At 63.8% G+C, this 12,326-nt stretch overlaps 2 protein-coding genes across 2 annotated transcripts; one reads left to right on the top strand and one right to left on the bottom strand.

Annotated features, from left to right (window-relative positions):
• Positions 1-5,292: 5,292 nt before the first annotated feature.
• LOC127491400 (interferon lambda-4-like) lies at positions 5,293-6,855 on the bottom strand. Its single transcript, XM_051847368.1, has 6 exons — positions 6,784-6,855; positions 6,498-6,677; positions 6,039-6,110; positions 5,814-5,957; positions 5,518-5,592; positions 5,293-5,391 (listed from the first exon to the last, which is right to left on the bottom strand). Exons 1-6 carry the CDS (start codon positions 6,853-6,855, stop codon positions 5,293-5,295), a joined length of 642 nt encoding a protein of 213 aa, XP_051703328.1.
• Positions 6,854-10,539, top strand: LOC103348427 (interferon lambda-4-like). Its single transcript, XM_051847367.2, has 7 exons — positions 6,854-6,927; positions 8,618-8,756; positions 9,155-9,334; positions 9,722-9,793; positions 9,875-10,018; positions 10,240-10,314; positions 10,441-10,539. The coding sequence occupies exons 1-7, from the start codon at positions 6,854-6,856 to the stop codon at positions 10,537-10,539; spliced, it is 783 nt and encodes a 260-aa protein (XP_051703327.2).
• The last annotated feature ends 1,787 nt before the right edge of the window (positions 10,540-12,326 follow it).

Here is a 12,326-nt window from a genome sequence, read left to right as displayed (position 1 = left end):
CTCTCCCTGAGGAGGGTGCACGAGACCCCACCCGGGCCCCAGGGCACCCAGGAGTCTCTGCTCACTTCAAACTCCATAACACGCTCGCCTCTGTCAGGACGCTTTCCCCAGACACGCTCCTGTTCACCGGATCAGCACCATTTGAAGCCAAACGCAACGTTCCCTCGCTCAGGTCCCTGAATAGGGCTGGATTCCCGCAGCCTGCATGGGGTGCACTGGGCTTGCCAGAGGAAGGGAGACCCCGCCCCCACTCGCAAGGTGTATTGGGGTGTGGTCGCCTGCACCATCAGGGGCCCTGAGCATGTCCCCTCACTGGGGATTCAAATGCAACCCCTTGTGGGTACACCCAGGACGCTTGAGCAGTCAGATGGAGACCGCTCCCTGGTGCTATGACATCACGCCCTCCACATCCAATTGGTGGATGCAAATATGACGGGAGCCACACATGAAATGTCAACTTTCCAGCAACCACATTCAAGGGGGCCAGCACTGTGGTGCAGTGGGTAAAGCCACCATCTGTAGCCTTGGCATCCCATACAGGTGCTGGTTCCAGGCCTGGCCACTCCCATTCCAACTCAGCTCCCTGCTAGTGGCCTGGGAAAGCAGTGGAAGAGGCCCAAGTGCTTGGGCCCCTGTACTCATGTGGGAGACCCGGATAAAGCTCCTGGCTCCTGGCTTCAACTTGGCCCAAGTTTGGTCATTGTGTGCCCATTTGGATAGTGAACCAACAGATGGAAATCTCTCTCTCTCTCTTTCCCTCTCTCCCTCTCTCTCCCCCCCCTCTCTTTTCTCTGTTTCTCCTTCTCTCTCTGTAAATCTGACTTTCAAATAAATAAATCTAAAAAAAGAGAAACATGAAATTAATCTTAAAAAGACTTCATTTGGGCTGGCGCCGCGGCTCACTATGCTAATCCTCCACCTGCGGCACCGGCACTCTGGGTTCTAGTCCTGGCTGGGGCGCCGGATTCTGTCCCAGTTGCCTCTCTTCCAGGCCAGCTCTCTGCTGTGGCCCGGAAAGGCAGTGGAGGATGGCCCAAGTACTTGGGCCCTGCACCTGCATGGAAGACCAGAGGAAGCACCTGGCTCCTGGCTTCGGATTGGTGCAGCGTGCCAGCCCTAGCGGCCATTGGGGGGTGAACCAACGGCAAAGGAAGACCTTTCTCTCTCTCTCTCTCTTTCTCTCACTGTCTAACTCTGCCTGTCAAAAAAAAAAAAAAAAAAAAAAAAAAAAAAAGACTTCATTTGCCTGAATGTATGCGGTGTTCTATCGCTTCCACGTACAGTGAGTGCACAGGTTCTAGTGAGACAGAGCGGTCCTTCTCCCCCACCTTTCCCACTCAGAGCACAGGCCGCTCCACTCCCCGCACTTCAGGCTCGGCAGCCACACGCGGCCGGTGGACAGCATGAGAGGAATGGACACTGCTGGGCAGGCTTCTCCTCATGGAGGACCCGCAAGGCCCCAGCACCGAGGCACGCTCAGGGGTGACTTGACAGGAAGGGAGCATACTCCGCCCTGTGACCCCTGCCCCCCACCAGAGGACAGCACACAGAGCATCACCCGCACACCCCGGCACAGGCTCAGACACGGTGCTGGCCCTGCCCTCATCCCTGCAGCCTGTGTGTGAGTCTCAAGTCACAGGCAAAGGGACGCTGGGGAGCAGCCTGGATTGTGGGGGTTGCCCTGGTCCATCACAAGGGTCCCCAGTGGCAGAGAACTTTCTCTGGCTGCAGAGTACAGAACTGCGCTGGCGGGAGAGTCAGGGAGAGGCCAGGTGTGAGAGGTGGAAGCTTCCTGCAGGCTCTGGGGTCAGGGGTCCTGGGCAGGGCCCAGAGAGGCTTCTGAGGGATCAGGAAGGACCTGGCCCCTTGGGGAGGAGGCGGGGCCCCAGGCTCCACCCACAATGTCAGTGAGCAGAGGAGCAGGTGCAGCCCTAGCCTCTGGGCTGGAGCCCAGCGGGCAGCACAGAGGGGTCAGCCCCAGACATGGGAGCAGAGACAGTGCCCAGCTAGAGGGCCCGCGGGACTTCCAGATGGACAGCTTGAACATCTGTGGAGGCTATGGTATGGGCACTTGTGGGGCTGCAACACAAAAGGAACATATAGCACACACAGTCCCACATCACAATGAGGGTCATCTTCAGTGTTTATTAGCACCGTGTTACCAAGAGTAGATATTACACATTCGATCGGCGTGAGAACCGCACACATAAACACACAAATATATAAACAGGGTCCGGGAGGCAGTGAATGCAGACCAGGCTGATGCCTGAACAGCACACAAGATCCATGCCAGGAGGCAGGAGTGTGGGAGGGGCAGACGCACAGGGGTTCTCTGGCCACACACTTCAGCTCCTGCGTGGAAGAGGCTGAAGGTGACAGAGGCCTCAAGGCAGGCAGGGCCTCCTGTGGGGGAGAAAGGCAGGGCTCAGTGGCTGCCCGGGGCCTGGGTCCCAGCCGCTCCCCCCACCTCCCCTTCTTTGGGGCCTTCTGGAGCCAGTGTAGCCAGTGGTGGAGGCACCCCGGGGCTTGCTGTGGAGCTGAGGGCAGAGGAGGGGGTGTGTGAGGTGGGGCCGGGGCTCAGGGAAATGCAGGGTGGGGGGCAGACCCCACAACATGGCCGGGCCAGGCCCTGAGGACCCATACAGGCCCAGAGCTGGGCGTGGGTGTGGCGCAGTGTGCAGAGGGGCTGCTCCAGGACGTGCCCCCGGGCTGAGTCCTCCATGGCTTCTAGAACCTTCAGCAACAGAGTCAGCTCGGCCTCCAGGGCCTCGGGGCGCTCCCACACCTGAGGAAGGAGACAGAAGACAGGTGAGTCCCAGCGAGGGAGAACACCGTGGGGACGAGACGAGGAGCACACACGAGTGGGGAAGGGGACAGGTCAGGGGACAGTGAGTAGACAAAGCCGTGCGGTCAGGCAGGGGCAGAGGAGGGGCAGTGGGAGGGAGCACGGAGGGCAAGCAGAGGGCGAAGGAGCCCAGGACAGACGAGGGCCGGGGCTGGGTGGGGCGACTCTCCCGGCTCTCCCGCAGCTGCCCCGGTCCCAGCCCTGGGGAAGAGGTGGGAGGGGCACCTGGGTCTTCAGCAGCAGTGACTCCTCCCCCAGAGCAGGGGCTCAAGTCAGGCCACGGCGCGAGGGGTGGGGGCAGGTTAGACCTGGCAGTGACTGACTCCAGGGGGAGGGTGGAACCCCAGGAGGACGACACCAGGCCTCCCCTGCAGGAGCACGAGCTGACCCCACTGCCCTGAGAGCAGAGGCAGCGAGCCACAGGAAGTGTGCAGGTTAGCCTAGGACAGGGAGGCTGGCGCACGAGCCTGGCAGGACAGGTGAGGGCTGCCCCCGGGCAGGGTTCGCCCACTCCTCTGCAGGCAGGGTGGGCGTCACAGGGCGCTCATGTGGACTGCAGGTTCAGCTGGGAGGTGCATTCACCACAGCCGGGGCAGGGGAAGCCTCACCGTCCGGCAGGGCCAGGGGGAGCCTCACTGTCCGGCCCTGGCCCTCTGGAAGGCCTGCAGCTCCTGTAGGACAGAGATGTGAACTGTGCCATGGGGACGCCCTGGCATGGGGGAGGGTCCTGGGAGCATTGGGAGGGGAGCAGCAGGCATCAGCCCCAGCGGGCAGCCCCGGGCCAAGTCTGAGCCAGGGCAGAACAGGAAGTTGAGTGGGGGAAGCTCCAGGGCCAAGGAAGCACTCGGGCTGGAGACCCTCATGGAGCAACTGTGGGGCTCAGCCAGCTCCAGGCCCTGGCTCTGGTCACCACCATCAGGAGAGGGGTCCCATGGCCACGCTGAGCTGTCCCCCGGGCCCTGTCTCGGTCTGCCCTGGTGGTTTTGCCACTGTGCTGTGTCCCCGCCTGTTGTCTGGGGCTCCCCAGCTCTGTCTGGGACAGGAGTACAGTCCGAGCTCCATGGTGCAGTTTTAGCCTATGTGGTCGGCTGCCACAGCTGATGTAGGAAGAGTGGAAACTCGGCTGCGGTGTCACCTGGCTCCAGGGAACCCTAGGGAGAAAGTCCCCAGCTGGGCGGGGCCCTGAGAGCCAGGGAGCAGCTGGAGCAAGAGAAACCAACTGCGTCTCAGGTGGGCTCCCAAAGGATGCGCGGCGGGCAGCCTGAGCAGGACAGGGCGGCTCCTGGGCCCGAGGGGCGGGATCTGGGGTTAGGCAGAGAGGGGACAGGGCACCACCTCCTGCGGAGTGAGGGTGCATGGGGTCTGGGTGAAGGGCACCACGGGGAGGGCTGGGAGCTTCCCCTGGAGGCCCCACAGAGGAGACCCAGGGAAAGGCTGAGGGAACGTGACTTCAGTGAGCGCATTTGGTGCAGGTTCCTGCTGCCCTTTTGCGCACCTGCACCCCCCATCAGAGTGCCCAGGTTCCTGGCCCAGCCCTGCTCTTCTCTCTGCTGCCTGTAACGCATACCTGGGGAGGTAGCCAATGATGGCTGGGCGCTTGGGTTCCCGCCACCCCAGTGCAAGACCCTGATGGAGTCCCTGGCTCCTGCCTGAGGCTGTGGTGGGCACTTGGGGAGTGAACCGGCACATGGGAGAGTCCCTTTCTCGCTCTTTTTCAATACCCAAATTATATTTTTTTAAAGATTTAAGAGCAGGATTTCAACGCACATGACTGCTTTGCTAGGCAAGTTTCTCAGTGCAGCCTACAGGTGAGAGTGCTGGGGCTCAGGTAGGTCGTTCACAATGGCATGGTCAGGGGGAAACCTGGCGACCTGACCGCCGGCCCAGCCCTTAGTGGTAGGGGGCGGTGCCCCTCGCAATGATCACACGGAAACAGCCAGTGCACACCAAACACGCTCTAATAAGCGGCAATAAATACAACAGGAGCAGAACGGCCAATGCGGCGGAACCAAACAAACACACGGAACAGCGTCGAGGTGGAGGAGCCACTGCAGGGCTTGGCCCATTGCACTTGCCGACCCCATCTCAGCAACCGGCACCCTCCTGGGGGAGCCCCACAGTGACCAGTCCCAGAATCGCCAAGAAGGCACGAGGCGCTGGCGGAGGGCGGACCTGCCCCGGGTCCGCAGGGTCACAGTCCAATAGAACCAGAATCCGGGGCCGCTCCCGCCAGACGGGCCCCCGGAAGAGCACCAGGATGCGCCGTCTTGGAAATCCGCTTCCCGGGAACCACATTCGCCTCCAACGCCAGCAGCAGGTGGATCCAAGTGCGGCCAATGGCGGCGGAGAGTCTCTGCGTCCCCAGCGCCCATTGGCTGAGGGACTCGCCTGGTCCAACGGGGCAGCCAATGGCGGGCAGAGTCCCGGTCCGGGCCCACGCGGCGCGGTCACACGCAAGGTCCCGCGTGCGCCACCAGCCTGAGGTCCCACGTGAGCAGACGCAGCAGGTTGAAGACGACGGTGGCTTCGTGGCAGCGCGGCGAGTCCTGGGCGCGGGTGCAGTGGGGCTGAGTCAGCTCCCCGCTCGCCCGCCAGCTCCCGAAGCCCGCGGCGACCCCAGCCTCCCGCGCTCCGCCCCGCAGGCTCGCCCCGGCGGCATCGGCTGCACTCACCGGCCTCCCCATCTTGTGTCGCCTCCTGGGCGTCCGCGGGGACTTCCTGGAGGAGCCTCTCCGGAACAGCTCCAGCTGGAGGTGGACACGAGGCCAGTGAGCAGGCGAGACCGGAACCTCCCCTCCCGGTCGGTCCGGGGCCGCCCCAGCCGCAGGTGCCAGCGCACCGGTAGACGCCACAGCGCGGGCATCGTGGCGGACTCGACCCTGCGCTACGCGGGACCAGGTCCGCAGAGCCCGCGCGCCGCGGGCTGCGGGCTGCGGGCTGTGGGCTGTGGGCTGCGGGCATCACTCACGCAGGCCACCACGTCCCGCTCTGCCGCCGCCAGCAGCTCCAGGGTCGCGCCGATGCCCGGGTACAGCTCCGGGCGCTGCAGGCTGCTCAGCACGGCCCGGGCGTCCGCGAGGCTCCGGGCCACGTGGCGAAGCCGAGCGCACGTCTGCGGGCAGCGGGCAGGAGTTACAGTCGGGCCGCGCTCGCTCGGCGCCGCGCGCGCCCTCCCGCCGGGTCCCCGCCTCACCGACGGCCGGGAAGGGTCCCTCCTCGCGCGGAAGGAGCAGTTGCGCGGCCTCCAGCTCAGCGTCTCTTCCTCCTGCGGGACGAGCGTCCGGATTCGCCGAGGCCGGCTCCTCGCCGGTGCCCGGTCTCGGCGCCATCCAGGATCCCTCCTGGGAACCCGACTGGCCGCGTGCGCTCGTGCGTGCTGTGCACGGACCCCAGCGCTCCCCCGGGGCTGAGCAGCGGGGCCAAAAGGCTCCCTGCATGCCCTGTGCAGGACCCGCGCCGGGCCGCGGAGCCCCGTCCACGCGGCCGGCGCCCTAGCGTGGCCGACTCAGAGCTGGGCTCCCGCTTGTTGCGGGCTTGGCCGGGACGTTGTGCGGGCAGAGCTCTGCGCCCTGAGCGAGGAGCTGACCTCGGGTCAGGACCGGCGTCTGGGAATGCGGCGCGCCCAGGGCCCCGGGGTGCGGGCGTCACTCACGTAGCGGTTTCTCAGCGCCGTGACGGCCGCCAGCGCCCTGGGGTCCAGCGAGCGGTAGTGGGAGAGCAGGCAGCGCCCGGGCGCCGCCTGGCCGGGCTCCGCCGTCGCACCCAGCGTCCACGCGACCCACAGCCCCGTGGCCACCGCAGCCGCGCCGCTCGCACCCATGTCTGTTCCTGCCTGAGGCAACGAGAGGGTCTGCGTTGGTTTAGCCTCGCAGAGCGACGACCGCCGCTGGGAGCCGCCTGGGATGCCCTGGGGCTGTGCCTCATCCCTCCCTCCGCACCTGCAGTGTCAGCTCTGCTCCTCGCGCTGCAGCAGGGTCGCCTGTCCCCTTGGCGGTGTCTGGACCGTCCATGGGCGATTTTATGAGCCCGGTTGAGAATGCTCAGAGCCGCGGGCTTCCCCGTCGGGGCCAAGTTTTCGAAACGTCAGCGCTGGCTCAAGTCGCCGGGGCGAGGACTTTACCCTCAGGTGCTCGCGTGCCAGGGATGGCAGAGCCCCAACCTCACCGCCAAATATGGCTCTTGTCTGCCTCTCCTGTCTGCTCTCCTACTTCGCCCAACCTCGGGTTCCTTATCTTGTTGTCTCATCCTATCTAGCCCGTGTGTGTTGTGTGTGTGTGTGTGTGTGTGTGTGGTGCTTCTGTTGTATCAGACCTTGTAATTGATGTATCCATATTACATCACTGAATCTTCGAAACTGACAGGAGATATCCTACTCTTAACCCATTTTTAGACCTTTATTTATTTATTATTTGAGAGGCAGAGTTCCTGAAAGAGAGGACGAAGACAGAACAGGAGCTTCTCCCAGGTGTCCACGTGGGTGCAGGAGTCCAAGAACTTACCATCATCCGATGCTTTCACAGGCACATTAGCAGGGAGTCTGATCAGAAGTGGAGCAGCCGGGACTTGAACCGGCAGCTGTATGGGACTTGAACCGGCGGCCGTATGGGATGCCAGCACTGCAGGCCAGAGCTTTAACCTGCTACACCACAGTGCCACCCCTATTTACATATATATATATATATATATATATATATATATTTGACAGGCAGAGTGGACAGTGAGAGAGAGAGACAGAGAGAAAGGTCTTCCTTTACCGTTGGTTCACCCTCCAATGGCCACCACGGCTGGCTTGCTGCGGCCGGTGCACCATGCTGATCCGAAGGCAGGAGCCAGGTGCTTATCCTGGTCTCCCATGGGGTACAGGGCCCAAGCACTTGGGCCATCTTCCACTACCTTCCTGGGCCATAGCAGAGAGCTGGCCTGGAAGGGGCAACCGGGACAGAATCCAGCACCCCGATCGGGACTAGAACCCGGTGTACCGGCGCCGCTAGGTGGAGGATTAGCCTATTGAGCCGTGGCGCCGGCCAATGTATATGTTTTATGACTACCACAGTAGCACTTATTCCTTGTAAAGATTTCATCCATTAAAAAAAAATACAACTCAGTTAGTTAAAGTAAATCTTGAAACCCACCTCCTGGAAGTAATTGTTTTGGTTAAAAACAATTTGTAACTCTTTCTCCCTTTTTTACCCTGCCTGCTAGCAATTCTGCCCAAATTGGAATCACGCTGCATATAGTCGGGTTCCTGCTTACCCTCGTCTCAATTTGCATTTTCCCACATCTTTAATTATAGTGTATCAGTCAGGGCTCAGCAGGAAACAGATGGTCCAATCAATTGAGGATAATTTGAGGTGGAGTTGATACTAGGAGCCTTTCCAGGGGACTGGATCGTGAGGAGGAATGGCAAAGGCTAGTGCAAGCTCCCGGGGGCCAGCATGGGGAGGGGTTTGGAGGAGGGGGAGAAGGGAGACTGCAGGAGCCAGAGAAGCAGGTGGATAGGTACAGGACACCAACCGAGGCCCTGGCGCAGAGGGAAACAAGGAGGCCGGCCAGTAGGGGGCCGACTACTCTTCACCAGATCCTGTTAGAGGGACTTTGAGCCGGGCGAAGGAGCTCCTCCATGGGCACTTCCCAGCTTTCTCCCACCACAACCCTCATCCCTGTTCTGGGGCGGTCATTGGACTCCATTGGGTGCAGCCCACGGGGGAGCCCCGAAGGAGAGCAGGGAGAAGAAGGGGTCGCGGTTTTCACCCCAAGCTTCCTCCCCACCAGGCGCCTCAATGGGTTCAGCAAGGCACAGAGGCTGGAGGCGCGGCCAGGCCAGGGCGACACAGGGGGCGCGGCTCCCAGCCCGGATGTTGCTGTGGGTGGAGCCTCGGCTGTGCTCACAGCTTCGAAGAAAGAGAAAAAGGTGCGCTTTCGGTTCATTCCTGTACTGCAAAACACAGACCAGAGCAAGAAAAACAAATGTGGAGAAAGCAAATACAGGCGAATTACTCAACCGATTACTCAGGCTGCTGGCAAGGGAACAAGGGGGAGGTAAAGTCCACCTCCCTGCTTGCCTGGAGGGAAAGTCAGGCCAGGGATGACAACTAGCCCACAGGTTCTCACCAGGGCTCATAAAAGCTCCCATGGACGGTCCAGACACCGCCAAGGGGACAGGCGACCCTGCTGCAGCGCGAGGAGCAGAGCTGACACTGCAGGTGCGGAGGGAGGGATGAGGCACAGCCCCAGGGCATCCCAGGCGGCTCCCAGCGGCGGTCGTCGCTCTGCGAGGCTAAACCAACGCAGACCCTCTCGTTGCCTCAGGCAGGAACAGACATGGGTGCGAGCGGCGCGGCTGCGGTGGCCACGGGGCTGTGGGTCGCGTGGACGCTGGGTGCGACGGCGGAGCCCGGCCAGGCGGCGCCCGGGCGCTGCCTGCTCTCCCACTACCGCTCGCTGGACCCCAGGGCGCTGGCGGCCGTCACGGCGCTGAGAAACCGCTACGTGAGTGACGCCCGCACCCCGGGGCCCTGGGCGCGCCGCATTCCCAGACGCCGGTCCTGACCCGAGGTCAGCTCCTCGCTCAGGGCGCAGAGCTCTGCCCGCACAACGTCCCGGCCAAGCCCGCAACAAGCGGGAGCCCAGCTCTGAGTCGGCCACGCTAGGGCGCCGGCCGCGTGGACGGGGCTCCGCGGCCCGGCGCGGGTCCTGCACAGGGCATGCAGGGAGCCTTTTGGCCCCGCTGCTCAGCCCCGGGGGAGCGCTGGGGTCCGTGCACAGCACGCACGAGCGCACGCGGCCAGTCGGGTTCCCAGGAGGGATCCTGGATGGCGCCGAGACCGGGCACCGGCGAGGAGCCGGCCTCGGCGAATCCGGACGCTCGTCCCGCAGGAGGAAGAGACGCTGAGCTGGAGGCCGCGCAACTGCTCCTTCCGCGCGAGGAGGGACCCTTCCCGGCCGTCGGTGAGGCGGGGACCCGGCGGGAGGGCGCGCGCGGCGCCGAGCGAGCGCGGCCCGACTGTAACTCCTGCCCGCTGCCCGCAGACGTGCGCTCGGCTTCGCCACGTGGCCCGGAGCCTCGCGGACGCCCGGGCCGTGCTGAGCAGCCTGCAGCGCCCGGAGCTGTACCCGGGCATCGGCGCGACCCTGGAGCTGCTGGCGGCGGCAGAGCGGGACGTGGTGGCCTGCGTGAGTGATGCCCGCAGCCCACAGCCCACAGCCCGCAGCCCGCAGCCCGCGGCGCGCGGGCTCTGCGGACCTGGTCCCGCGTAGCGCAGGGTCGAGTCCGCCACGATGCCCGCGCTGTGGCGTCTACCGGTGCGCTGGCACCTGCGGCTGGGGCGGCCCCGGACCGACCGGGAGGGGAGGTTCCGGTCTCGCCTGCTCACTGGCCTCGTGTCCACCTCCAGCTGGAGCTGTTCCGGAGAGGCTCCTCCAGGAAGTCCCCGCGGACGCCCAGGAGGCGACACAAGATGGGGAGGCCGGTGAGTGCAGCCGATGCCGCCGGGGCGAGCCTGCGGGGCGGAGCGCGGGAGGCTGGGGTCGCCGCGGGCTTCGGGAGCTGGCGGGCGAGCGGGGAGCTGACTCAGCCCCACTGCACCCGCGCCCAGGACTCGCCGCGCTGCCACGAAGCCACCGTCGTCTTCAACCTGCTGCGTCTGCTCACGTGGGACCTCAGGCTGGTGGCGCACGCGGGACCTTGCGTGTGACCGCGCCGCGTGGGCCCGGACCGGGACTCTGCCCGCCATTGGCTGCCCCGTTGGACCAGGCGAGTCCCTCAGCCAATGGGCGCTGGGGACGCAGAGACTCTCCGCCGCCATTGGCCGCACTTGGATCCACCTGCTGCTGGCGTTGGAGGCGAATGTGGTTCCCGGGAAGCGGATTTCCAAGACGGCGCATCCTGGTGCTCTTCCGGGGGCCCGTCTGGCGGGAGCGGCCCCGGATTCTGGTTCTATTGGACTGTGACCCTGCGGACCCGGGGCAGGTCCGCCCTCCGCCAGCGCCTCGTGCCTTCTTGGCGATTCTGGGACTGGTCACTGTGGGGCTCCCCCAGGAGGGTGCCGGTTGCTGAGATGGGGTCGGCAAGTGCAATGGGCCAAGCCCTGCAGTGGCTCCTCCACCTCGACGCTGTTCCGTGTGTTTGTTTGGTTCCGCCGCATTGGCCGTTCTGCTCCTGTTGTATTTATTGCCGCTTATTAGAGCGTGTTTGGTGTGCACTGGCTGTTTCCGTGTGATCATTGCGAGGGGCACCGCCCCCTACCACTAAGGGCTGGGCCGGCGGTCAGGTCGCCAGGTTTCCCCCTGACCATGCCATTGTGAACGACCTACCTGAGCCCCAGCATTCTCACCTGTAGGCTGCACTGAGAAACTTGCCTAGCAAAGCAGTCATGTGCGTTGAAATCCTGCTCTTAAATCTTTAAAAAAATATATAATTTGGGTATTGAAAAAGAGCGAGAAAGGGAATCTCCCATGTGCCGGTTCACTCCCCAAGTGCCCACCACAGCCTCAGGCAGGAGCCAGGGACTCCATCAGGGTCTTGCACTGGGGTGGCGGGAACCCAAGCGCCCAGCCATCATTGGCTACCTCCCCAGGAATGCGTTACAGGCAGCAGAGAGAAGAGCAGGGCCGGGCCAGGAACCCGGGCACTCTGATGGGGGGTGCAGGTGCGCAAAAGGGCAGCAGGAACCTGCACCAAATGCGCTCACTGAAGTCACGTTCCCTCAGCCTTTCCCTGGGTCTCCTCTGTGGGGCCTCCAGGGGAAGCTCCCAGCCCTCCCCGTGGTGCCCTTCACCCAGACCCCATGCACCCTCACTCCGCAGGAGGTGGTGCCCTGTCCCCTCTCTGCCTAACCCCAGATCCCGCCCCTCGGGCCCAGGAGCCGCCCTGTCCTGCTCAGGCTGCCCGCCGCGCATCCTTTAGGAGCCCACCTGAGACGCAGTTGGTTTCTCTTTTGCTCCAGCTGCTCCCTGGCTCTCGGGGCCCCGCCCAGCTGGGGACTTTCTCCCTAGGGTTCCCTGGAGCCAGGTGACACCGCAGCCGAGTTTCCACTCTTCCTACATCAGCTGTGGCAGCCGACCACATAGGCTAAAACTGCACCATGGAGCTCGGACTGTACTCCTGTCCCAGACAGAGCTGGGGAGCCCCAGACAACAGGCGGGGACACAGCACAGTGGCAAAACCACCAGGGCAGACCGAGACAGGGCCCGGGGGACAGCTCAGCGTGGCCCTGGGATCCCGCTCCTGATGGTGGTGACCAGAGCCAGGGCCTGGAGCTGGCTGAGCCCCACAGTTGCTCCATGAGGGTCTCCAGCCCGAGTGCTTCCTTGGCCCTGGAGCTTCCCCCACTCAACTTCCTGTTCTGCCCTGGCTCAGACTTGGCCCGGGGCTGCCCGCTGGGGCTGATGCCTGCTGCTCCCCTCCCAATGCTCCCAGGACCCTCCCCCATGCCAGGGCGTCCCCATGGCACAGTTCACATCTCTGTCCTACAGGAGCTGC

The sequence above is a fragment of the Oryctolagus cuniculus genome, chromosome 18, assembly GCF_051225735.1.
Source record: "Oryctolagus cuniculus isolate XC-2025 breed Fujian yellow rabbit chromosome 18, ASM5122573v1, whole genome shotgun sequence".
Taxonomy (NCBI): Eukaryota; Metazoa; Chordata; class Mammalia; order Lagomorpha; family Leporidae; genus Oryctolagus; species Oryctolagus cuniculus.
Note: the sequence above shows the minus strand (reverse complement) of the source record. Positions and strands in the feature narration are given on the sequence as shown.

Coding starts and splice junctions, on each gene's coding strand:
- LOC103348427 (XM_051847367.2), top strand. CDS start 6,854: ATGGGCGATTTTATGAGCCCGGTTGAGAATGCTCAGAGCCGCGGGCTT. Junction 6,928..8,617: donor CGGGGCCAAGTTTTCGAAAC/GTCAGCGCTGGC, acceptor CCTCCCCACCAG/GCGCCTCAATGGGTTCAGCA. Junction 9,335..9,721: donor CGGCGCTGAGAAACCGCTAC/GTGAGTGACGCC, acceptor CTCGTCCCGCAG/GAGGAAGAGACGCTGAGCTG.
- LOC127491400 (XM_051847368.1), bottom strand. CDS start 6,855: ATGGACGGTCCAGACACCGCCAAGGGGACAGGCGACCCTGCTGCAGCG. Junction 6,111..6,497: donor CGGCGCTGAGAAACCGCTAC/GTGAGTGACGCC, acceptor CTCGTCCCGCAG/GAGGAAGAGACGCTGAGCTG. Junction 5,392..5,517: donor GACACAAGATGGGGAGGCCG/GTGAGTGCAGCC, acceptor ACCCGCGCCCAG/GACTCGCCGCGCTGCCACGA.